The sequence below is a fragment of the Mytilus edulis genome, chromosome 4 (genome assembly GCF_963676685.1).
Source record: "Mytilus edulis chromosome 4, xbMytEdul2.2, whole genome shotgun sequence".
NCBI classification, from domain to species: Eukaryota; Metazoa; Mollusca; class Bivalvia; order Mytilida; family Mytilidae; genus Mytilus; species Mytilus edulis.
Genome location: NC_092347.1, coordinates 72,106,957 through 72,134,105, shown reverse-complemented (window position 1 = coordinate 72,134,105; position 27,149 = coordinate 72,106,957). Strand labels below are relative to the sequence as shown.

Below are 27,149 nucleotides of genomic sequence, written 5' to 3'. Positions count from 1 at the left end.
GGAAGAACATACATTAAATACTCTGTAGAAGGAAGAACATACATTAAATACTCTGTAGAAGAACATACATTGAATACTCTGTAGAAGAACATACATTAAATACTCTGTAGAAGGAAGAACATACATTAAATACTCTGTAGAAGAACATACATTGAATCCTCTGTTGAAGGAAGAACATACATTAAATACTCTGTAGAAGGAAGAACATACATTAAATACTCTGTAGAAGAACATACATTAAATACTCTGTAGAAGGAAGAACATACATTGAATACTCTGTAGAAGAACATACATTGAATACTCTGTAGAAGGAAGAACATACATTAAATACTCTGTAGAAGAACATACATTGAATCCTCTGTTGAAGGAAGAACATACATTAAATACTCTGTAGAAGGAAGAACATACATTAAATACTCTGTAGAAGAACATACATTGAAATCTCTGTAGAAGAACATACATTGAATACTCTGTAGAAGGAAGAACATACATTAAATACTCTGTAGAAGGAAGAACATTAAATACTCTGTAGAAGGAAGAACATACATTAAATACTCTGTAGAAGAACATACATTGAATACTCTGTAGAAGAACATACATTGAATACTCTGTAGAAGGAAGAACATACATTAAATACTCTGTAGAAGGAAGAACATACATTGAATACTCTGTAGAAGAACATACATTAAATACTCTGTAGAAGGAAGAACATACATTGAATACTCTGTAGAAGAACATACATTGAATACTCTGTAGAAGGAAGAACATACATTAAATACTCTGTAGAAGGAAGAACATACATTAAATACTCTGTAGAAGGAAGAACATACATTAAATACTCTGTAGAAGAACATACATTGAATACTCTGTAGAAGAACATACATTGAATACTCTGTAGAAGGAAGAACATACATTAAATACTCTGTAGAAGAACATACATTGAATACTCTGTAGAAGAACATACATTGAATACTCTGTAGAAGGAAGAACATACATTAAATACTCTGTAGAAGGAAGAACATACATTAAATACTCTGTAGAAGGAAGAACATACATACATTAAATACTCTGTAGAAGGAAGAACATACATTAAATACTCTGTAGAAGAACATACATTGAATCCTCTGTTGAAGGAAGAACATACATTAAATACTCTGTAGAAGGAAGAACATACATTAAATACTCTGTAGAAGGAAGAACATACATTAAATACTCTGTAGAAGGAAGAACATACATTAAATACTCTGTAGAAGAAGTTCCTGAAGATTCTTCTAAAATTATAATTTCATGAATAAAAACGAAATCAAATATCTATTCTAAAGTGTTATGAAATTAAATTCAAATTATATTATTTCACATTTTCTTCTGCAAAAAATATAAAAAAGAAGATGTGGTATGATTGCCAATGAGACAACTATCCACAAAAGACCAAAATGACACAGACATTAACAACTATAGGCTAATGATGATATCTTTGGTTAGCTTGCTTGCTAGCTGAACCGTAAAGTCATTGTTAAGTAAGATATACTATCCTCCATTTGTAGTATCCTAGTCCTACAGACGGATAGATTGGTTATCTGCCAGACTAGTCTACTCTTTATGGAGAAGACTTCATAAGAATTATTAAAGTATGTCCTAAAAAGTATGTATTATTGTGTTTCATTTACTTTTGATTGTGAAGAATTTTGCTTGTGAAAAGGCCTTCAACGTATTAAAATAGTCTCTACATCACAAAGTATAAATATATTTCTACTGACATTTTTATAACTTTTTTGCTCATGGCAAATAAGAAAGAACTTTCAGCAATTTGCAATTTTTAAGTAAGTTTATGAGATACCTTCATTGTCCTAAATGTGCATAAGTATGAAATATTTGCCACTGGTTGGGAAGTAAACAATTCATCAATCATTAACTACAGCAAAGAAAGTTGCCAAGATTTTAAAAATCTTAAGAAATTTTAATATATGGGTAGATAACTCTAACCACATCCTCCTATATTCTCCTATATCTAGATAAATCAATGGAAGCTTGAAAATAGTCCATAACTTGTTTATATTAATTGTGAAACCATAGTTATTTATCAATGTTATGAGAAAATTTATGACTTGAACACAGTTGGGAGATGATACCCAGAGATGTATTTAGAGGGCCCTTGATGTATGGAGCTTCTTATATGGTTAACGCAAAGACCTTTTTACATGACCCACTTCAAACGTTGCCTAGTTTGCACCCCTTCCAAATCCTGTTCGAAATAATCCACATCTTGTGACCAGGGATCCAACAAAACTATGCGATAAGTCTTGAAGAAAAACCAAAACATCCTTCCCAAAAGAAAACGTCGAAAAGACGAAAATCAGTTCTGCATTACTGCACAGAAAATAAATCAGTTATGTAACGTGAACTTACTACAAAGCAGGGGTTAATACGAACTTACGAACTTACTTACACACCACATGTTAAGGTGTATATCTATGCTTGTGACACCCAGTGTATAAATACGTTTGATGATATTGGGTGATTAGATGGACAGATGGATTGGTGTTAAACGCTCTGGTGCAAATATTGCATGGAAAATATTAGGATAGGAACCTATACAGTCGATTTCAATGAGTGTGTAGCTAATGATGATATCTTTGGTTAGCTTGCTTGCTAGCTGAACCGTGAAGTCATTGTTAAGTAAGATATACCAGAGACATATATACGTCTCTGGATATACTACCCTCCATTCGCAGTAGCCTAGTCCTACAGACGGATAGATTGGTTATCTGCCAGACTATATAAAAAAGAATATGTGATATGATTGTCAATGAGACAACTATCCACAAAAGACCAAAATGACAAAGACATTAACAACTATAGGTCACCGTACGGCCTTCAACAATGAGCAAAGCCCCGATACCGCATAGTCAGCTATAAAAGGCCCCGATAAGACACTGTAAAACAATTCAAACGAGAAAACTAACGGCCTCATTTATGTAAAAAAAAAATGAATGAAAAACAAATATGTAACACATAAACAAACGACAACCACTGAATTACAGGCTCCTGACTTGAGACAGGCACATGCATAAAAAATGTGGCGGGGTTAAACATGTTAGCGGGATCCCAACCCTCCCTCAAACCTGGGACAGTGGTATAACAGTACAACATAAGAACGAACTATAAAAATCAGTTGAAAAAGGCTTAACTCACCAGATGGATAAAAACTCTTTATGGAGAAGACTTTTTAAGTATGATTACTTGTGTCCAATCAATTTTGCTTTAATTCAGCAAATAAAATATATTTAAACTAAGTCTACTCTTAAAGGAGGATAGTTTACTTGAACTAACAATGACTTCATGGTTCAACTAGCAAGCAAGATTACCAAAGATATTTTCTTTGCCAACACACTCATTGGAATCGACTGTAAATGTGATCTGCTGCGTATTAGACCGATAATGCCAGCCTCTATAGGTAAGGTGCTAGTAAATATGGTAAAATTAACGTTGTCGCATTAACAAGTTTATTTGTACTCCGAGCAGAACCGTCTCTGCTCTTACTCTTAAAAGCTGCGTGCACTGTTTAAAATGAACCAGCAAAGACCTAATCAATTCTTTATAAATGCAAAATTGACAAGTTATATACCTTTTTTCTCCTAACGTAGCTAATGATACTGCGCAATACGCTGAATGAGCGCTCTCTTAATTCAGAAGAAACGGGCATTGTTAGTTAAACTGTTAGAATGGAGCAAATATTCGGATTTAAATCCTTATAATATTCGTTGCATTTAGTATTTCTAATATTTTCTGTGGTCGCTGACCGTCTGTCATGTTCCACTTTTTTAACTAATAATAAAAAACTAGTAAAGGTACACGCTCCAATATTCGGAAAGGTCACTAACCAAGTTGGATGATTCTGCTGGTGCTTATGACGTCCATCTCGCCTGGGAACTCTTTGGGGGAATTTTGTAATCATCTGCAACTTTTAACTATTTTTTCAGAAAAGGCGATCCATACATTTGGATCACTCCGTTCTTTATCTAACCTTCGGACTGCTATTCGAGCCTTCCTGCAAAGTGTCTTACAACATGAAATGCATCGAGACGACTCGACCATCTGTTTCACATAGTATGAGTAATTTTGTGTATGTCTTTCCAGCTGTTCTTCAATGTTTTGATTATCTCATAATTCCGCAGAAAAAACCTTGAAGTCGTTTTGCTGAATAATCAAAAGAAAATGCGATTTCTTGTACAGTTGACATCATATTACGTAGTACAGATACATCTTTGTTGCTATGTATATTAAGCTGAGACTACTATAACACCATAATGGTTAATGGCAGTGGCGGATCCAGGGTGGGGGTTTCCGGGGGTTGGAACCCCCCTTTTTTTGGCAGATCAATGCATTTGACTGGGAGCATATAGTTGGAACCCCCCTTTACTCTGTGTTGGGAACCCCCCTTTTTAAAATTACTGGATCCGCCACTGAATGGCAATGTCTTTTCTCATCATCAAGTCCCAGTTAATGATTAATATTTATTCAGTCAATTAGACAGTGGTTTATGAAACCTGGGTAAAGACATTGCGTTCCAGTACAATCTTAATGCTGTATTTTAAAATAGCTGCTGCCACCAGTAAATTTGCCCGTGCATACTCTAAAATCTTACTTATGATTACCGGTACATGAAGTATCTTAGATATTTTGAAGATTTTGATTTTAATATGCAAATGGTGACTTGCATTATATAATATCATTTTTATGAATATTATAGCTCAGAAAAAGAGTGGTATTTGTGAATGTTAGACAGAAAAAAATGATGTTTTCCTAATAAAATAAAAAGTAGAACATTAGGTTATTATTCTCAAACTCAGCCTTCCCATACGATATAAATGTGTTATAGTAGTCTCAGGTATAAGGGCAAGGTTCAAGGCAACTGTCTTACAGTAGGTACAATTTGCCTCATGGCTTGTGAAACGCGCAATACTTGCCTGCCATTTTTGCATCCCCATCATAGCAATCACGAAATACGAATTTTGGTAATATCAAGCTTGAGATCAGCTAGAAATCGAACAATGAGCTCGAGATCAGAGATCGCAGCAACCTTCACATTTCACTCACCATATTATTTTATAAAACCAAAATGTCCTCAAAATGTGGCATAGCGATAAACTAAGTTTATATAGACAGAAACAATATAATAACATGTTCCTATATAGACATGGGTCTGTCGTAAGGAAGTTTCGGAACTCAAAATGGTCAGTTTTAAATCCTATTACTCTACTTTTTTAATGCCATCGTTGGCTTTTCATAAGTTGGATATGTACATTCGGATGAAATTTAATATCAGTGGAATTCTTAATGCAACTAGATTGATATGGTTGTCTGATTTTGAATTAAATTATATCTTGTTTGTTCTAATGTGTTGGTGGTATTGCTTTCACTGATATTTACACCCATCTCCTTTTCTTTCATCATTTAAAAGTGTCTGTCTGTTCGTTTAGTATGTTTTTATGCCAACAAAAAATGTAGATCTAGTTATAATTCAGAAGGGAGACTGCAATGGGTAGGTAGGGGGTGAAATGACACGTCAACCTGTGTTTTAACAGTCATAGGCGGATCCAGGGAGGCCTGCCCCCCCCACCCTTTCGTGGAAAAAAATTGGTTGATTATATAGGGAATCATTGAAGCATGACTGGAGCGCCCCTCCCCCTTTTTAGGTCAGTCAGCGCCCCTCTCCCTTTTTAGGTCAGTCAGCGCCCCTCCCTCTTTTTAGGTCAGTCAGCGCCCCCCCCCCCCCCCCCTTTAGGAAAAGTTCTGGATCCGCCACTGACAGCATTGAAATGTTATATTTATACCTCAAAACTTGTCAAAATGAACATTTTTTTTCTTCAATTATGTACAATGCAATTCATTCTACGGCGTGTGTTTATTTGTGTTGTGTTTTTGTCCCTTTTTGTTTTGTTGTTGTTGTTGGGGGAGATAATGTCTGTACTTGTTTATTTATTCCTGTCCAGCATATTCCCAGTCACCCAGTAAGGGGGTATTGACCTTTGATCAATATGACTGCAGTTTAATTTTCACGGCCCAAGTTGAAACTATAAGTTCTTTTATTGTAATTTACACTTCTGTCAATATGTTTTTATGTTGGTTTGGTTTCCACTTGTTTTGTTTTTAAAAGTCCGATGTTTCATAATATACATTTGCATATAGGAAACTGTAAGAAAATATCAGACAAAATATTAATAAATTGCATTTTATGGGACATCTCTTTTTCGTGTTTTGTATATGTTGTTGAAAAATACATTCGAAGAAAAGATAGAACCCTGGACACAGCTGCACTGATTGGACCCTATAGCAATACAAGTGTAAAAGTCATCACAGAAAATAATTGTCTGTAAACAATTTAGTACATCTTATGATCTTTCCATTGTTCGGCGGAATCCCGCTGTTTCTAATGATAATATCCCAAACACATGTTTATCTATTTATCACGCTGAATAGGCTTTGACACATTCCCCATTTCCTTTCTCAATTTTACACTTAGATGTATGAGATCATTGGTGATAAATACTGTGTCCAATTCACAATCTATCATTACCTCTGCCTACATACTTTTCTTAACAATAAATTATCTTTGCTAATTTGTATGTTTTTATTTATCTTAATACCATGAATACGTATACGCCGGAAATAGAAAATTGCCAGAAAAAAATCCTGTGGAGTTTAAACCAACGATTTCGACCTACCGTAAATTAGTTGCAATATAAATAAAATAATAATATATATATCTTAAAATGTGGACTTAGTGACTTGTCGTGTGCATTTTGACCGATCCCGTGCATACAAATATGACGCTTTATTATGCCAAAAACTTCAAGAATTGTTCAAAGAGTCACATACAGCTACCCTTGCTAATTTTTTTCTAATGTAAGATTACGCGTGTCTTTCAACAGTGGCGGACCCAGGGGAAGGTTTCCGGTGGTTGGAACACCGGCCCCTTCTGTGACGATCAAATTTTTTTGAATCGGGACATTTCGTTGGACCCCTCCCCTTAATCCTGGGTTGAAACCCCCTTTTTAAATATTTTTTGATCCGCCCCCTATTTCCAATAATGACAGTAAAAACAAGCTATGAAAACAAAGTTTTGTTTTATATAAATTAACTATTAAATAAAAATAAATTATTTTACATTGTGACATATCTTACCAAAAACAAACACAAGCGTATAAAAAATGTAAATGTTCTCTAAATTGTATATTCCAACAAAATGTCATATTTACTGCTCCGTCCAAATTTTACGTTTAATTTCACTTTCGTTCCAGCAGGATAACCTTTGCTGAAATCTAAAAAGGCTTCATAAATGTCAGGTTCAACCTTTTCCATTGGATTCCAGTCGTCACCCACTTTAATTTGGACATCAACGGCCTTCGGGATAAAATATCGAAACTTCACCCCGACTTCTCGGACTCCTTTCAAGATCATGTGTGGCTCGTACACGAAACATCCCTCCTGCTTCCAGAGAGGATATTGTTTTGGGAAAGACTCTACATAGTGGTCCGCTTGTTGGACGTGTAGTATGTAGTTGAAGACATTTATCATGTTTGGTCCAGCTTCAGATGACGGCAGTGCAAATATCTGGAATTTGTACCATCCAGTATGCGGTACAGCAATAGTAAAATGGTATTCCGATCCTTGATTTTGTGTGAACACATATTGGCTACATTCTTTTTTCGGTTCAACTTGCAAAAATTTTGTAGTAAATCTGGTCTTTTCGGAAGTACCAATAACAATTTCCAACTTGTTAGTGTCCAATATTAAAACTGGTTCTGGATGCGACAAACACGCCAGCCCATACGGGAAAAACTTTGCCTGTGGCCCGAGATATCCATCGGTAACCTTGAACGGGAATTCAATTTCTTCTGCCATTTTGATCGTTACTAGTTCCTTGCCAAAAATTGTTGTGTGTAAACAGATGTAAGGCAGACGAAACTATTTATATGCCTAAGATGATACCAATTCCACATGGTAAACAATCAACGATGATAAGACAGCATTCCTGATGCTTTAGATAATTTGAAGTTGATTGCTACAGACGTGCAGATACGCGTGCTGGTGATTATTATACACTTCGGTAATCAAAATATAATAATATTTATATTTACTTCGAGTGCAGCTTCATCATCGCTTCATTAAATTACGAGGTCAACTTTCTTCTTCAAATCTAAATTAGGACAACCCACACAGTTCAATGACACGTCTTTTGTTCAGGTAGACTGTAATCCAGGTACTGTAGTATCTCAAAATAATTTTATTGATGGAAGCCGCTGATTTCTTTATTTAAGTAATTCATAGATGTAAATGGATATTTACATATGTATGGCACACAGGCACTTGTCTCAGAAAAAATTTCCTATATACCTTAATATAACATTATATATTAAGGTATATAGGATTTTTTTTTCTGAGACAAGTGCCTGTGGTATGGCAAGCCGTTTTGCTATTTATTCTTACTTCAAGCTCATAAACTTTATAAGGTATCTTATATAGTTTATAAGATATCTCATATAATTTATCAGATATCTTAAATAATTGTCTTTATAAGATATATCATAAACTACTATATAAGATATCTTATATATTATAGGAGATATCTTGAAATTCGAATAAATAGTAAAACGGCTTGCCATACATTTGTGGTAAAACGAAGCAGTATCAAAGAAAACACTTCTTGATATAAGTGTCGATTTAAAGACTCGTATAACATTCATATTTTGATATAATAACGATACATATACATAACTGGTTTTTCATTTAATATCCCGGGGGTTTAATTTATTGTGTCACAAACGTCTCATTTATTTATTGTGATGTCATGTGAATACAGATGATTGGATTGAGGTAAATTGAAAAATAACAAAAGTAAGCATTATATGTGCTTAAATATTACCTGGTTCAAGGTTGAAGGTGTGCTATTTCTTTCACTTTACGCCAAAATTAAGTTTAAGTTCGTATTATAATTTTTGTTCAAACCCAGTTATGAAATGGCTTGGTGTGGATACCAAAGGAAAAAATGAATGGCAACTCTTAAAGGGACAATTAAGTCCATGCAGGTCAATGTTTTTTCCATCCACTATGTTGTGCGAAATAAGATTAAAAGAAAAGGCCGGTTTAGAAACAGGTTGAATGAATATTCCGTCCGCGAAAACTTATGATGCTCTTATTCCGAATATTCCGTCTGTGGAAAATTATCCGCTGCTGCTACCTCTACCCACAGACACTTATTTCAGATCCCCCACAGATATAGGGTTTTTCTGAGATAGGTGCCTGTGCGCCTTCCCCAAAACTTACTTTGATCGTCCCCTTGAAATGTAAACTGATTGAGAAGAGAAAGAAAGAAGATGTTTAAGCTCAAATAGTGTAAATGTTCAACAAATTCAAATTGGTTTTGGGTGACGTATATCGTACAGACTAACCGACCCTGGCGAACTGCTCGACATTATATTCTACAAATGGAAATAAAATTGAGAGTGGATATGCATGGGGAATGATTCAAAGAGACAACAACCTGACCAAAAACAACCGAAGGCTACTAATGAGTTTTCAACACAGCGAGAAAATGGCGCACCCGGAGTCGGGCTGCAACTGGCCACTAAACATAAACGTGTATTAGTTCAGTGAAAATTTTTAATGGACGTCATACTAAACTTAAAAAACATATAAAGAGCAAAAATTAAAAAAAAAATACTTAAAAAGGCCAGAGGCTTCTGAAATCGGACAGGTGCAAAAAAATGCGGCGTAAACATGGTTTTTGAGATCTCAACCATCGATCTATACATGTAACCAATGTAGAATAATTTGAAACAAACACACAGCAATACACATGTAGCAATACACACAGTAAATCTCAGATGCTTATTGGACCCGGTATCTATAAAAGGATTAACCGGTGAACATTTACGCCTTTTTCATTTTTTCCCGTTTTCTACCATATAATTAATTCATGGTTAACTGGATATAATCATATGGTCATGTCTGGCAGTTATTGACTTTGGCTATGCAGAATATAAGATAAGATAGGATATTTTATTTTCCAAATTATGTCCCCAGGGGCATACACACATAGCAAAAATAATCATAACTATGTAAATGTTATAAGAATGTATAGCAGCCATATCCGATTCGATGCTTTCTCAACTATTAAACTTAGAATAGTTACTCATATTGTAAGGCAACAATTATGTGCCTTCACACAATTCGTCTTTTCATGTGGCTATCCATGCTAATAGCATGGCCGAGCCTAAATAATAGTCGACCCATTTTTAATACAGGAAGAAATCAATTTTATTTATAATAGTTGATTTTTTTTTTCTCATCCTAAATATGCATGAAGATCAAATTTATTTGTTCGTTGTGTGTTAATTTGTGTTGCTACGGTTTTTTTTATTGAGTTGAGCCATTCAAATTGATATTTTATAGTGTGTCTTACTATGTTACGATGTTATACTATTGTTTCAGAAGAGGGATAATGTTAGTTGGTTCCATTTGAATCGTTAATCCCGCTGCAATTGTTTGCATCTGTCCTAAGTCAGGAATCTTATGTTCAGTGGTTGTCGTCTGTGTATGTGGTTCATATGTGTCTCTCGTTTTTATATAGATTAGACCGTTGGTTTTCTCGTTTGAATGGTTTTACACTAGTAATTTTCGGGGCCCTTTACTCGCCCTTTATAGCTGAGGCCATTTTCGGGACGCCGGGATTGACCGATTTTAGCAACGGGAAATTGGGATTGCCTTTTTTAAAGATCGGGAATTCGGGATAGAAAAACATCGGGATACGGGAAACCCACGTTTTTAGCCATGGGAAATCGGGATTTTTATGTTGAAATATAACGGGATTGACAAAAAACTGTACCTTGGACAGATAAAAGTGCCATTTTCATAATACTTCAATCAGAATCGCATCTAGAAACAGAGTAGATCCAGATCTTATTGTTATTTTCTGCTCGTTTTTATGACCCACCTACGATAGTAGAGGGGCATTATGTTTTCTGGTCTGTGCGTCCGTTCATCCGTCCGTCCGTCCGTTCGTTCGTCCGTCTGTCCCGCTTCAGGTTAAGTTTTTGGTCAAGGTAGTTTTTGATGAAGCTGAAGTCCAATCAACTTAAAACTTAGTACACATGTTCCTTATGATATGATCTTTCTTATTTTAAAACGAAATTAGACTTTTGACCCCATTTTCATGGTCCACTGATCATAGAAAATGAAAGTGCGAGTTTCAGGTTAAAGTTTTTGGTCAAGGTAGTTTTTAATGAAGTTCAAGTCCAATCAACTTGAAACTTAGTACACATGTTCCCTATTGGTTGATCTTTTTACCTTTAACGTGTTTAAGGCCAAATTAGATTTTTTACCCAATTTCACGGTCCATTGAAAATGGTAAATGATAATGCAAGTGGGGCATCCGTGTACTTTGGACACATTCTTGTTTTAAAGTAACCGTAGCCAGTGCCATATATTTTATATCCACTGTACGTGAATGAAATGCTAACCAAAATTCATGATAAATGTCTAATCTCCTTGGTATTAGTGTCGCTCTGATTTAGAGGATCAGTATACCCAAAGAGGGTGGTAAAGGTTTTTTTTCGTGCAACGTGTTTTGCCATTTTTAATTTCAACCTTCTGTGAAAATAGTTCGCGCTTCACTGTGAAATTGGTAAAAATGGCAACGTGCAAGCATTTTTTTTATTTTTTGTTCATCGTGAAATTTGAATTTTATTTCGCGTTTGTCCGTGAACATAACACCTCTTTACAACCCTTCCCAAAAGTTAGACTTGATTTGGATATTTTCAATAAGAGTAAGATTATGTAAGACCTAAAAGAAAACACATGTGTTTCCGGTACCCTTAAATATATCTACCCCAATTATAAGTACCTATAATCTAATTCTACAACTAAAGTTTTTTGTATGTTATGTGGACAAGCACTTATAAAGTCAGAATTTTTCTTCCATATGAACCAGTCAAAAACGTTTGAAAAAAAAATAATTTTGCTTTCCTACCTATCCTAATTTTTTAGGGGATGTTACCTGAAACACCTGTATTTTTTCTTGGCCTTACTACACAGATAATTTCACAGACACAGTCAGTTTCTCTATAATCGAATATCATATAAAAATACTTATGACATTCTACAATTTTGAAGAAAACAAATACCCCAACTTGACGTGTTTAAAATGTACGTACTGAATATATTGTTCAAAATGCACAAATTCAGGAAAGCAAATAATTAAGAAAAACATTACTCAGAGGGTTTAATTTTCAAAGTTTACCAGGACGGCCTCCTTTAAAAGATGTGTCAGATGTGTCTATTCGTTACCTAAAATAGTGGAGGACCTCTTTAATAAATAAATGGTGATTTCTTGTTTATCGGGATCGGGATTTATAACAAAATATGTCCGGGATTTCGGGATTTTCTGATATTAAAACCGGGAAATCGGGATGAGACCCCCTCTAGCACCCCCTCATAGCTAGATTTCGGTGTGAGCCTAGGCTCCGTGTTGAATACCGTACCTTGACCTATAATGGTTTACTTATGACTTGGATGAAGAGTTGTTTCATTGGCACTTATACCACATCTTCATATATCTATGAAATATTTCTCACTAGACGTTAAACAAAAAAAATCTCCCGGAATACTAGTATCGTAACGTTAGGAAAGCTAAATAATGGCGTTTGTTACATTAACTCAGTTTATGGAGCCGCCTTTATTTTACTGTGATGCCACGATTCCATTGTTGTATTAAGTTGTGGTAAACATATTAATTTAAAGACAGCGCGTTCTATGATAAACAGTATACTTAGCTCTATGAGAACTTCAGCAAATTGGGTCCACCTGTTAAACGCTACCTCCTTGAACTATACCATTAGACAAACAATGATAGATACGTATACTGATCAAAATTATAACAATACTTCAAACACTGCTTGTGCCTGAAGCTCTTTTGTATATAAATTCCTTAAGACGGACGCTCAATGCCAAATATTTGAGGGCAACGGATGCATTAAAAAGAACCGAACCAGTCCGGAATAACTATATACATCTTCTGACATCGGACTCTATGGAACGCCATGCAGGGGCGGATCCAGCCATTTCAAAAAAGGGGGGTCCCAACCCAGAGTAAAAGGGGGGGGGGTCCAAGTATATGCTTCCATTCAACTGAGAATCATCTTTATTAGGAGAAGCAAACGAAAATTCCATTGTGCATATTTTCTTATATTTAGTTATTATTGATTTTGTTCTCTTTGTTATTTAATTTGTTTAAATTTGTTTATTGAACTTGAATCCGTATCCAGTAAACATACCCTTTTCCGGATTGATTTCTACATACATTATTTACTATCGCCATTGAAAAACGGAAGTGTTGGAAAAAAATACATTCAACCTTACCCAAAAGAATGTTTGATGGTTTTCGGGCTAACAGGATGCAATAACTGAATGAGAATCAGGAAAACATGGTATGATGTTATGAAAATCCCAAGTTTGTGCGATTTCATTGTGGTAGGGGCTTGAAAACTGTAAGATCAGCATGTCTTCAACACCAAACAGATTAACAACTCATTGGCATTTTTGGGAATTGAGACCTCCCTTTTCCACCCACCTACACTTTCTTTCATTCTAAATATATAAGAAGGGTCGATTTTAGTTTTCGAAATAATATTCCAATCTTTATATCTATAGTATTGCCAGTTGCCTTTTATCAGTTCATCTCTCACCCAGTTTGTTTGCTATTTCTTCCTTATTCTTCCACCAATCGTTTTTGTTTGAACATCCAAATAGCATGTTGAGGGGTTCTTAGAGCATATACTTTAGGGTTAGAGCTCATTTATGGTTATGTTGTTCAGGTTAGGGTTAATGATTGAAAGAATTGTTTTATCTTAAGTTAGAACATTTAAAGTAAAAGGAAGTGATTTGATCTTCAAATCCTTGTTAATTCAGCATCAGGTTTGTTTGTACCCAATACACTTTCGCACCTAAACAATCACCCCTAGGTCAGTTCACACCCTTCACATGCACATCCAATTTTTTTTCAAATTCCAGTTGAATTACAATGTCTTTTTTATCATGTTTATATGGATATACATACATGTATATATATTATATACATGACATGTACCAACAAAAAAAAATCCTGGATAAAGATTGATCTCGATTTTTAAATTACTGTCTTTATTATGAAATTAAAAAAGAAAATTTGTATAGCAATACACTTACCAAATCAGTATAAATTTTTGTTTAACAAGAAAAAAATTGTCAGAATCTCACTTTATCATGTTTATTTTGAAACATTGTGAAAAAATCATTTATAGCAATTGCTTATCAAACCTCAATCATTACAAAACACGAAACCAATAAAAAAGGTGCAGTGTTTGATTGAACTTTGGTTGCGAAACCTGTAGGGTGCCAAAGTTAAAAGGGGCAAATGTTTTTTGGCATATGGACCAAGATTCCTTCGGCATTATTATACATAGACTATTCAGTACCTCGTCAAATAGACACCCATGAAAATTTTATTTGATAGCACCCAAGGTTGACATGTTGATTTGCATTTAGTAAATATATTCTGTTTTTTTTTCATATATTTTTTTTTTAATTTCACTCAAGACAAACTTATATTACCATGATTACACAGTTCGAGGGATAGTTTTAAAATGTCAAACACTTGTTGCAGATTTATAACAATTTGCCTATACCTGGGGTAAATTTCATGGAGGAGAAATATATCACAACGATTGAATGTATATGTACATAAATTCACTGGTAAAAATATATCAAAATTCATTAAATTGACAGAATTGTTCTTTCTATACTCTACAGGAATATGTAGTTTGATACATGTACATGTATAAATTAAATTGTACATTTTTTGTTGCATATGTATGTACTGATAAAAGAATATCATTTAATTACTTTTTGATTAAGGTGTGCAAATAACATGTTTACATGTGTATTTTTGATGCTAGTTAAAAGGTAATATATACATTGGTACATTTGTGTAATACAAAAATAATTTAAAAACTTGTATGTTCAGACACATATTGTAAATTGATAATACATCAGCTTTGTACATATCCCACTTTGATTTATCTAGATCATTTCTAAGAATCAGGGTTCTCGCTAAGGATTTTTGAAGGCGAGTCCAACAGCAAGAAGAAAATATTTTATTGCAATATAAAGTAATATTTTAGTCTCCATTTCCTAACAGAGCAATGAATTCAGATCACTTTTAAACTTTTGCTATAAAATGATGATATTTGTGTTTAACTGTGTTCAGTTTATACAAAATATTTCAATTTTGATGCATCTGTGGACTCACCAGTTTTGAAAATGGTGAGTCCAGACAGATTTTGATGAGTCCAGGACTCATGGACTCGCCTTAGTGAGAACCCTGAGAATGATTTTCTGTTTTATTATTTATTAACAAAAGTCACAATAAGTTTATCAAATGGGAATATCATCTATGTCTTAGATTATAATTTTCTAATATATTTAAAATTTTTAGGAGAAGATTAGCACTGATGTCAATGGAACTTCACCAAAAACAAAAAATAGTACGGGAAAATATGGCAGAGTTGACCTGGCAGACTTTGTGAAAGAAGTTGACAGATTTTCTAGATTAATTGAACCATTTGCATTTGTTTTATATTGCTTGGATGACATCAGGAAGTAAGAACATGTTTATATATAGATTTGGACAAAATTTAAATGTTGGCACATTTCAACATGTTCAATGATTTAATACATATGTTCATGTACATGTACATGTTAATGAGCCTAAGGGGCATAACAGAACCAGCATGTCATTTGTGAAAGCATTTAAAAATGTATGTGCACAAAATGTGATTCATTTATGAATCACTATACATTTAGTACAATTATACAATCTACATGTAATTTACTAATTTTTCATAATGAATACAATATTTTGTGGTTGAATCACTTTGAAATATTTCCTTTATTCCAGGGTAGTAAATTTGCATTGTCACTCGTCCAATCACAAGAAGTCGCCTTATTTTACTGTTATTCATTCACCAGAAAGATACATTTGTATTACCAAATAAAATTGCATTTTGGTGTTATATATAATTGCAGCATATAGTATCATTATAATTGTAGTTTCCCATCCCAAATCCCTTTATGTGTACAATGTACAATGTACATCATTTGTACATGTAAAACAAGTGTGTTTAATCTTACTGATTTGAACGCCACTTGCTATGTATGTAAAATTCATAAAATAAGGTTAGCTCTTTAGAATCTTGTGTTGCTTTTGTTTTTAAAACTGTTCATTGACAGAGCTATAAATCTTGTAAACAAATTGTTATTATACTATTATAACATTATAACTCACCATCATTTTACCTTACAGTTACACCAGGATTTTGGTAGTGTATAACATATAGAGAGTCTTGATCTTATAAAAGAGAATACTGCAGTCCAATTTTCAAATGATTTAAGAATTTTATTTTTTGAAGAGAACAATGACTTGTAAAAAAAAATTATTGAAATTCACAAACTATTATACCTTGCTGTATTGCATGTTTACAGATTCTATTTTATGTTTCAGTTGGAGATATCCCAAAATTACTTTATGTTTATGGATTATTTGTAATCTTTGCTGTATAATTCTCACAAAAGGTATGTATCTTAGAAAATACCACAGCTGACCTATAAAAAAATACTGTTTTGGTTAAAAATAGGGAGGGACATGCATATATATATATATATATATATATATATATATTAAATTGTAAATTAAAGTATCTGTTGGACTAGGTGAAAATTACTTTTCTTTTCCCTACAAAATAGAATAAAAAGCTTTTAATTTTAAAATATATATTTACATTAGCCTTTAAATTTGGATAAAAGTTATTTGATTATGAAGTAAATAATGTGATCTTGATTAATATTTTTCCTGTCTGGTGTCAATACCAGTAAAAGTGATAAGTGATCATTAACCTGATACCTAGCGGAAGCCCCCCCCTCTGTAGATTATCATACAATAATAAGGGACTATTACAGGACGGTAAAAAAATAATTTTGGTGAAGACTAGCAAATTTGATCCGCTCAGGTCTCTTGATGTGTGAAAGAGATGCCAAAACTTTGTTTGCAATGACTTGACTAATTTTAATTTAAAGAATCTATTTCAAACTTAAACACATGGTCTATTTTGTATATATACATGTAAGCAGGGTTTCAGCTAGGATTTTGAGGGCTTTAGTCACTTTTGTGTGTGAAAAATCAGCCTTATTTTTTTATAAAGCAAGGGATCTAGGATGTTTATCAAACTAGCTATACATATATGTCCAAGTCCTTCAAGGACTAGTCTAGGATCTTTGAAGACTTTAGGATTGCTAATGTAGGCAGTTATTGGCAATATTGAATGAATTGACTAATGTGATGCTAAGATATGAAGATAAGAACAGGGATCTGGTAATATGGTCAAAACTTCAATTCAGTTATTTTCAGGGCACACCCCTTACAAGAATCAACAAAAGTTGGGTGCCTCTATTTTTTAACCACTGCACAAATGAACTTGTAACGACTTTTCACTTCACAATCAATTATATCCTTGAAAATACGTTTTAATATCTATTTGGAATCAATTTCTTTATTATTGGATAGAAGGATCTGCATCTAAACTTAATGTGACGATTCTAATGACTGTAGACTGTAGAGCACGTTTACTTTCGATTTTTAAACGAAATGAAATGAAAACGGGAAGTGACAATTGAATAATAATTTCAGAATAAAACCGGATTCATCTACGAACTTTTACACATGCACAATGCATAGAACAGGAAGCACCTGTTTGCAAGTGAAAATATTTACGTTTTGAATAAAGTTCATTCTTTTTAATCGAAGTTGTCGAAAGTTTTTGATGAATATTTATATAAAGTATGACGAAAATACGTTGAAATGACGAAACAACGACAAGCAAACTGCAAATTATGATCGTAAGGAAAATATTGAAATAAAAATAAAGTTGAAATGTCCGGGATGTTCAAATGACGAAAATACGACTGATCTGTGAGAAATGATTAAAATGAAATGCTGACTGACTGATTTAACTGAAATACATTATTATGATGGTCATTTATGAGGTTTTATAATGATAATTAAGGGATTAGTGACCCATCTGATTGGCTATAGGCGGATTACTTGTCATCACAACTTTTAACACCTTTGGTAAACGTTAATTACCTGAGGGTCATAAACTTGTCAGAAACATAAAGACAGGTAAAATTCAAGTAATTTGATGTGTAAATATTTTTACACTTTCCAAATTTAAGTGACGAAATTGATATGAAATATTTTCGTCATTTCGAAAACCTTTTCGTAAAATACGAAAGTGACGAGCGCTAGCAAAATCACTGATGTAAGTTACTGGCCTATTCCTGTAATCAGATGGTCTATGTAAACTTTGCCCTCTGACATTGCTAAATGTCCAATATGTATATATTTTAGGTGCTGTATTTGTTCTTGTGTCGTTACTGGTGGTAGTAATAGCTGCCACTGGCTTGGTACAGATACACACAAGGATATTAGATAAAATATTACCTGTCAATCATCTCTCTAATCCTGATGATGAGTCCTCAGACGAGAACGATGAAGATTCAGCCTACAGTACAGTCAGACAATTCAGAGTTAGGTATGATGTTCGGAATCTGATCTTTTTTCTTTTTCTTGTCAATACATGTATAGATTTGACAATTGTTTATTAAAGATGCACAATGTACATATAAAAATAAGAAGATGTAGTTTGATTGCCAATGAGACAACTCTCCACCAGATATCAAACGACATAGTAGTTTACAACTATGGGTCACTGTATGGCCTTTAACAATTATCAAATCCTATACCGCAGTCAGATGTAAAAGGCCATGACATGACAAATGTGAAACAATTCAAACAAGAAATGTTAAAAAAAAATGAACAAAAAACAAATATGATATACAATAACTAAAGACAATCACTGAATTACAGTCTCCTGACTTGGGACAGACACAAACAAAACAATGAATACATGTATGATTTAAAATTAAATTTTATTTAGTAGATGCTTACCACACAAATTGCTGATACTTTGTTTTGCAAATTTGTTTTTGGAAAAAATAAAATTTGACAAGATATTGTTTTAAAAGAAAATTTTTTAAAGTCTATTTTAAAAATAGTTGTTTGTTTTTTTGCTCGGTTTTGGGTTGAAGGTAATTTACAGTGCTGAATCAGTGAAAAACAATTGAAAATCTTCCACCATACTTAGTATTCTATACCTACTTTATTTCAGCATAATACAGATGTTTGAGTTTGTTGTTAAGTGTAATGAGTTACTGGCACATCTTTATGGAATCCTGAAGTGGGATAATATATTGCCATCATTAAGGTAAGGAAATCAGTGATAATCTTGAAACACTTTTGCAAGGAATTATATTTTTCAATGTTGAATTTAGCGTCATCTTCCATTTGCTATGATTTCCAATTTGTTTGTAAACAAAGGATGGGGCACATTCAGGATGAACACACTACATCAAGATCAAAAGGCAGTAGATTTGATACATATTTGAGCACTGGATAAAATATCTAATACTGTAAACCAACTTATTTTCTCAATCGATTTGTTTTTGCAACTTTCGCTAGTAGAAAAATAACGCGAATATGTAAAACTTGGATCTTTCCTTATAACACTTTATCAAGTAAATAAGAAAATCGGAAAAATAAATAGCCGTGAAGTGGTTAAGAAAGGGTCAAACGCGAAATAAAGTATCCACAAAAATAAGGTGGTTTACAGTATGTTATCTTTTTGCGAAATGTTTTTTTGAATAATTGTTACTCATTGTCGAGCCTGCAACTTTTGTTGCAGAAAGCTCGACATAGGGATAGTGATCCGGCTGCGGCGGCGGCGGCGTTAGCTCACTTCTTAAAAGCTTTTTATTTTAGAAGGTGGAAGACCTGGATGCTTCATACTTTGTATATAGATGCTTCATGTTACGAAGTTTCCGTCAGTTACAGGTCCAATGTCCTTGACCTCATTTTCATGGTTCAGTGACCACTTGAAAAAAAAGTTCAAATTTTTTGTAACGTTGATTTCTCTCTTATTATAAGTAATAGGATAACTATATTTGATATGTGCGTACCTTGCAAGGTATTCATGTCTGTCAGACAGTTTTCACTTGACCTCGACCTTATTTCATGGATCAATGAACAAGGTTAAGTTTTGGTGGTCAAGTCCATATCTCAAGATACTATAAGCAATAGGGCTAGTATATTCGCTGTATGGAAGGACTGTAAGGTGTACATGTCCAACTGGCAGGTGTCATCTGACCTTGACCTCATTTTCATGGTTCAGTGGTTATAGTTAAATTTTTGTGTTTTGGTCTGTTTTTCTCATACTATATGCAATAGGTCTACTATATTTGTTGTATGGAATGATTGTAAGGTGTGCATGTCTAGCGGGCAGATGCCATGTGACCTTGACCTCATTTTCATGGTTCAGTGGTCAAAGTTAAGTTTTTGTGTTTTGGTCTGTTTTTCTCATACTATATGCAATAGGTCTACTATATTTGTTGTATGGAATGATTGTAAGGTGTGCATGTCTAGCGGGCAGATGCCATGTGACCTTGACCTCATTTTCATGGTTCAGTGGTCAAAGTTAAGTTTTTGTGTTTTGGTCTGTTTTTCTCATACTATATGCAATAGGTCTACTATATTTGTTGTATGGAATGATTGTAAGGTGTGCATGTCTAGCGGGCAGATGCCATGTGACCTTGACCTCATTTTCATGGTTCAGTGGTCAAAGTTAAGTTTTTGAGTTTTGGTCTTTTTATCTAATACTATATGCCATAGGTCAACTATATTTGGTGTATGGAAATATTTTATGATCTTTATGTCAGTCGCACAGGTTTTATTTGACCGTGACCTCATTTTCACGGTTCATTGCACAGTGTTAAGTTTTTGTGTTTTGGTCTATTTTTCTTAAACTATAAGTAATGGGTCATCTATATATGTTGTATAGAAGCATTGTTAGCTGTACATGTCTGTCTGGCATGGTTCATCTGACCGTGACCTCATTTTCAAGGTTCATTGGTCTTTGTTTAGTTATCTTGGTTAATGTTAAGTTTATGTGTCAGTTGTAATAAAGCTTAGCTTTATACTTAAGACTATCAACATAATATCAATGATTAGTATAGAAGGCGAGACATTTCAGCGTGTGCACTCTTGTTTTAAGATATGCATGTTATTGAAACTTATGGATTATATTTGTTGTTACTTTAATTTGCAGATTTCACATAGAGTTTTGTACATTATTACTGAGTTTTGTTGTATTACCAACGAGATGGATATATATAGCCTTAGTAAACTGGGTGTTTCTGGACAATGATATTGTCATACAATGTAAGTTATGCTTTAGCTATTCAAATATTAAAAAACATATTTTTAAAGTATTTTATATTTTGTACACTTTGAAGTCATAATATAATGTTAAATTGATTTACAGAATTTTCAGTTTTAATATAGTTGAACTACTGTTCTATTTATTTGAAGTTGACAGCTTTCACCTAACAGTCTTTTTAAAATGACATATTTTCTCCTTTTTAATGTATTATTTATTGTTTTTTGTTTTACATTCCAGTTGTTATAGATAACAGTCAGTTGTTTTTTGTTTGTCTGACAGGACAGGCACTACAGTCTCCTGTTTCAAAAACAGTCAATTCAAAGGTAAGCACAATTCAATATGCAATGACTGTTTGTTGTTTTCAAACCCACAGTTATTGATACATCAATATGTAAACAATCACATTCTGAAATCTAGTTAATGAAGTACACAATTCAATATCCTTCATGTATCCCAACCACAAGCTTAGTTTAGGTCAACTTGACATATAGGTTATTGCATGAATGACTGAATTGCTACAGGTTTTTTTTAAATCTTTTAAAATCAAAAAGGTGAACACTTTTAAATTTTTTTACCACATTGAAGTTGTGGCCTTTTCTTTGAACAATCATGACAACTGTTTGTTGTAATCTTTTAGAGTTTCTAGGGAGTACATTGCTATACACCATACATTGATAGTGAACCTCAGAACTTCAGGAGTGCAGGCTAGATCTTTAAATTTGCACTTACCTTTATATTACTTAGGTGAATTTTTTTCAACATCTATAAATGTTCAATGCATAGTTTTGTTATAAATCTCATATATTTTAATTACAGGAAGAAATTAAATCTGAAGAAGAAGTTAAAGACAAGCAATCTACTGCTAAAGATTCTGAAGATATATCTGATGTAAGTCATGTATCTACTGTGGATTCATTATTATTCGTTGGATACCAATTTTCGTGGATTTCGTGGGAACAGGTAACCACGAATTCAAATGTTCAACGAATTGCAAGTTGTCTATAGGGTTGTATGCATATTTTGGCAAAACCACGAAATCAAATATCCACGAAATGAAGGTTTTCATCAATCCACGAAAATTGAAACCCACGAAAATAAATGAATCCACAGTATTTGTTTTAGAACCAAACAAACATGACAAAGTATACAGTCAAACCTGATTTAACAGTCATGTCATTTCAGCTGTCCCCTGTATCTATTTAATTTAACTCTCTTCAGCAGTCATCTAATTTTGGAACAGATTTGCCATTTCAACTTTTACATTGTAATGCTTTTACTAACAATATAATCATTACAAAAGTTATAATGAAAATTGAAACTGGTTTTGAACAGAGATTTGGAGCTAGTAGTTGAATTGGTAAATAACCTTGTTTTCTACTCCTGTAACTTTCTATTAAAAATAATATTACATTTGTACCAGTTTATTTATCAACTTTAATTAAATTAACAAAATTAACAAGTTATCTTCCCAATAATTATATAACTTGTAAGATTTTCTGTACGTGTCACTCATGTTCAATAATTAATATATAGCTAGGATTTAATTGATTTCCCAATATGACTACACTGTTTATTTATTGTGTTGAATATCTTAGCTTATATACTTTATTTTACAGCTTGATTATGATGCTGAAACAATTGAAGTTACAATGGATGAAGATGGTAAATCACCTTCTACAAACAAACCAGGCATGGTGGCTAGGTTGATGGAATTAAAGAAAAGAAGACAACATATAGCCAATGGTAAATATCTTGGATGAGTTACCACAAAACAAATACCTTTTTGATTGAAACTGTCTGTTTGATCTAAATACAGACATAAAAATCTTATAAAGCATTTATTTTTTTTAAGATAGATTGCTATTTCTTTCTACTAGATTGACTTTAAGCCAAGGATTGTTGACATTTGTCAAATATTACTTGGGAATTTTGGATAGAACTGAATATATAAATTTATTCTTGTTTTTTTCAGAAATGAATTTTGGATAGAACTGAATATACGAATTTATTCTTGTTTTTTTTCAGAAAGCTGTTTTGCCTGTAAAGTGTCATTTGCATCAATTCTAAAAAGAAGAGTATGTATATTTAGAAAAATAAACAACAATAGCAACACATTTAGTATAAGCAAGGAAGCATGCACACAAATATTCAAAAGAAAAAAACCATTTAAAAATACTTGTTCTTGGAAAAAAAAATGGCTGGAATTGTTTTGATATATTCCACATGAAAAAGATTCTATTTTTGGTAGATGTGTCCTCAATAAAACACATCAAGGTATAATCTAAGTGGTTTGAACACTTTACAACTGAAAACAGTAGATAGTCTTACAAATTGTCAAGAGAGTTGGTGGAATTCAGAGAAATTCAGATGAAATCCTTGAGCAACAGTGTTTCATATCATATTTGGTGCAAAGTATATCCTCCATAATGACGCCTTTTGACGCCACCCCCCTTACTCCATAATGATCCCTTTTGACGCCTGTGTAGTACCTGAGTTGAAACACTTTGACTACAAAGTGTCTGCAGTTGACTTAATAAAATTTGTATCCAATATGAAAAGGAATATCATAGGAAAATCCGACTTAAATTTATTTGATGAAATAGTTGTTTTTCGCAATGCCTTAATACTTTAAAGCATATGTTCAGCATTTTATTAAAAAAATCCAATGCGAATCAAGTATGCAAAAAAAAAATTCAATGGAGGAAAGGGTTAATACTGCTATGAGAAAAGAGTCAGAATTTGAAACACTGGAAACACATCCCAGACTGTCAGATTACAACAGATTAAGGTAGTTCAAAAAGTATATCCAACCTTTTCCTTTCAGCACTGTCAACCTTGAGTAAAAAAACACACATAAGAGTACCCCTTAAAGGGAAATAATTCATGAAAATAAAGATATACAACTTGTAAATTTCCATTATTGCATTAAGACTACATGTATTCAACTGAATAGTTAAAAAGTATTCCATTGCTATTATTATGTCTATGTATTACTATAAATATGTATTTTTTCAGTTCTATTGTCGACACTGTGGTAACAATTTCTGTTCTAAATGTTGTAATCAACGAGTACCAAAATCTGTATTTGGGGCTACTGGTAAGTCAATACAAGTTAATGATACAATATTGATAAACATATTTTTATAGTTTGTTCTTATTTTGTAATGTAATACCACTGTCCCAGGTAAGGGGGAGGGTCGGGATCCCGCTAACATGTTTAACCCTGCCACATTATTTATGTATGTGCCTGTCCCAAGTCAGGAGCCTGTAATTCAGTGGTTGTCGTTTGTTTATGTGCTACATATTTGTTTTTCGTTCATTTTTTTACATAAATAAGGCCGTTAGTTTTCTCGTTTGAATTGTCTTACATTGTCTTATCAGGGCCTTTTATAGCTGACTATGTGGTATGGGCTTTGCTCATTGTTGAAGGCCATACAGTGACCTATAGTTGTTAATGTCTGTGTCATTTTGGTCTTTTGTGGATAGTTGTCTCATTGGCAATCATACCACATCTTCCTTTTTATATGTAAATATAATCTGAAAATACAAACAAGCTTGAGAATCATAGATTTAAAAAAAAAAAAATTTGCAAACAACACTGTATTTCAGTGATTGCCAACAACAAAAGGTTAAAAGTTAATTAATTTATCTGCATTTAAAGAGATGTAAAGTAAACATCCATGAGCCAGCAACCTATAAACACTCAAACACTTAACATAGAGGTCATGGTCAAATCTGTATCTCTCAATCTCAAGGTCTAAATCAACCCAATTCTGTACTAGTTTAGACTGGACCAACAGTGATAGTTCGACATAGACACAATATCATTATTTTTTTCAATAACTAGCAAATTCTTATAGTACAAAATGAAATTCTAGTGACAAAACCTTGTATGCAGAAGCACCATGGGATATAGATGTGTCAAATACCAAAATCAAGTAATTCTGACCTTAACCCTAATTAAAGTTAAATAAATTAAAAACTTTGAATGAGTTTGGTTAACCTGATCAAAATATTATGAATTCAGAAATAATTGTGATTGTTTTATTCATGTGAAAAAAAAAACGGAACATTTTTAGCATATATAAAATCTCTTATTTTTGATTTTTTTGGCAGTTTTTGTTTTGATTGTGAACTGGAATCATATTTATTTAAACTGACATTTCGGCTGGTGTTCAGAGATTTACAATATTCTAAATTTTCTAAATTCAAAATTTTTTATTAACTTTGAGCCTTATTGCTTATCAGTATAGTCAAATACATGTACAGTGTATACATATGACATATTACAAACAATATTAACAATATGCATAATTACCAATAGGTGACGTCAGAGTCAGAAGTTTCATCAATACGAAATATGAATTTTGTTTTTCCTGCTTTGTGGACAGCTATAGTTTTTATTAAACAAGTAATATTTACATTTCAGCACCCAGTGCACAGACAGAGACTGTTCTCGTATGTAACACTTGTCATAAGAATCTGACTAAAGCACCAGATAAAGATAAGAAAAGCTGATAGACAGCACTGTACCATATTGATATGAAGCTCCTATTGATATTAAAAGGTTGAAAAGGGACTACCAAGAGCTACAAAGAATACTTATTATAACCACATCTTGTAGTGCTGCATGAGCTGTACACAGAAATAGAGAAAAAAAATATTTGGAAGATGTATTTTTTATTTATATGGAAGAATAACTTTGTGAATTTGACAGAGGCGGATCTTGAAAAAATGAAACAAAGGGAAAAATGTGGAATGAATATGACTAAAACATGATTTGTAACTAACCACATCAGATTAAGGTGGTACCTGACACTACAGGGAGATAACTCTGTAAAATAAGCAGAACGTTTTAATGACGTTGTGTTCTCAAGGGAATATTAAGCTTCTCAATGATCAAAATAAGTGTTTGTCAAATTGCTATATAACCAGTGTAATTTTTCTGATTAAACGGTTGGTTCCATCTTTTTGATTTTTTTCATATTTTTGTTAAAGGGTCAAAGTAAATAATTTGTCAAAATTTTAAGAAAATTAAACGAGCCAAATTAATTTTAGTTCAGGTGTTAGGTACCACCTTAAACTTACATTTTGAAGTTTTTATTGTGAAAAATTTATTATTTCAGTTTACAATTTCTTCATTATTTGTTGTTGAAATTTTTTTTTTTTAAAGAAGCAGAATATTATGACCTGTACTCTCCATATCAAAGGTCCCTATTTTTTTACACTAATAATGTCATATGGACCTGAAATTCTTGCTGTTTATTAAACAAAAAATATTCATGAATTGCCATACAAATTTTCAAATTTATAGTTTGTCGAATAGAAAGCAGTTGAAGTTGTCTATAGGTCTTATCTTATCTGATTTGAAGGTCAATTCTGCCTGATGTAAAGGTTATATACTATTTAATATGAAGTTAAAAACCTTTTTAATGAGAAATTCAAATCTTATCTGATGTGAAAGTAAAATCCTATTTGATATAATTTCATATTCTTTCTGAGTTTCATGTAAAAATCAAAGTGATCTTGTAATATAAACCACCGTTTTATTGTTAAATCATGAATTATGAATAGTTAATGAGACTGTTAGTATATTAAACATGTGTAATTTTAAACAATTCTTACAAGTGTCTAAAAATGTATATAAATGTGTCAAGTTCAGTTTTATTTTTAACTACAAATTTTATGACATCATATATTTAAATCATTGTGTTCAATATTTGT

The 27,149-nt window shown here is 32.8% G+C and overlaps 2 protein-coding genes across 2 annotated transcripts; one reads left to right on the top strand and one right to left on the bottom strand.

Annotated features, from left to right (window-relative positions):
* Positions 1–7,110: 7,110 nt before the first annotated feature.
* Positions 7,111–8,224, bottom strand: LOC139520408 (uncharacterized). Its single transcript, XM_071313001.1, has one exon. It carries the CDS (start codon positions 7,903–7,905, stop codon positions 7,225–7,227), a length of 681 nt encoding a protein of 226 aa, XP_071169102.1. The 5' UTR covers positions 7,906–8,224; the 3' UTR covers positions 7,111–7,224.
* A 5,139-nt stretch (positions 8,225–13,363) lies between these two features.
* LOC139520444 (protrudin-like) lies at positions 13,364–26,160 on the top strand. Its single transcript, XM_071313051.1, has 12 exons — positions 13,364–13,487; positions 15,533–15,696; positions 16,598–16,668; positions 18,500–18,683; positions 19,320–19,415; positions 21,312–21,424; positions 21,663–21,748; positions 22,242–22,313; positions 23,042–23,168; positions 23,451–23,500; positions 24,441–24,522; positions 25,855–26,160. The coding sequence occupies exons 1-12, from the start codon at positions 13,485–13,487 to the stop codon at positions 25,941–25,943; spliced, it is 1,137 nt and encodes a 378-aa protein (XP_071169152.1). The 5' UTR covers positions 13,364–13,484; the 3' UTR covers positions 25,944–26,160.
* Positions 26,161–27,149: the final 989 nt, after the last annotated feature.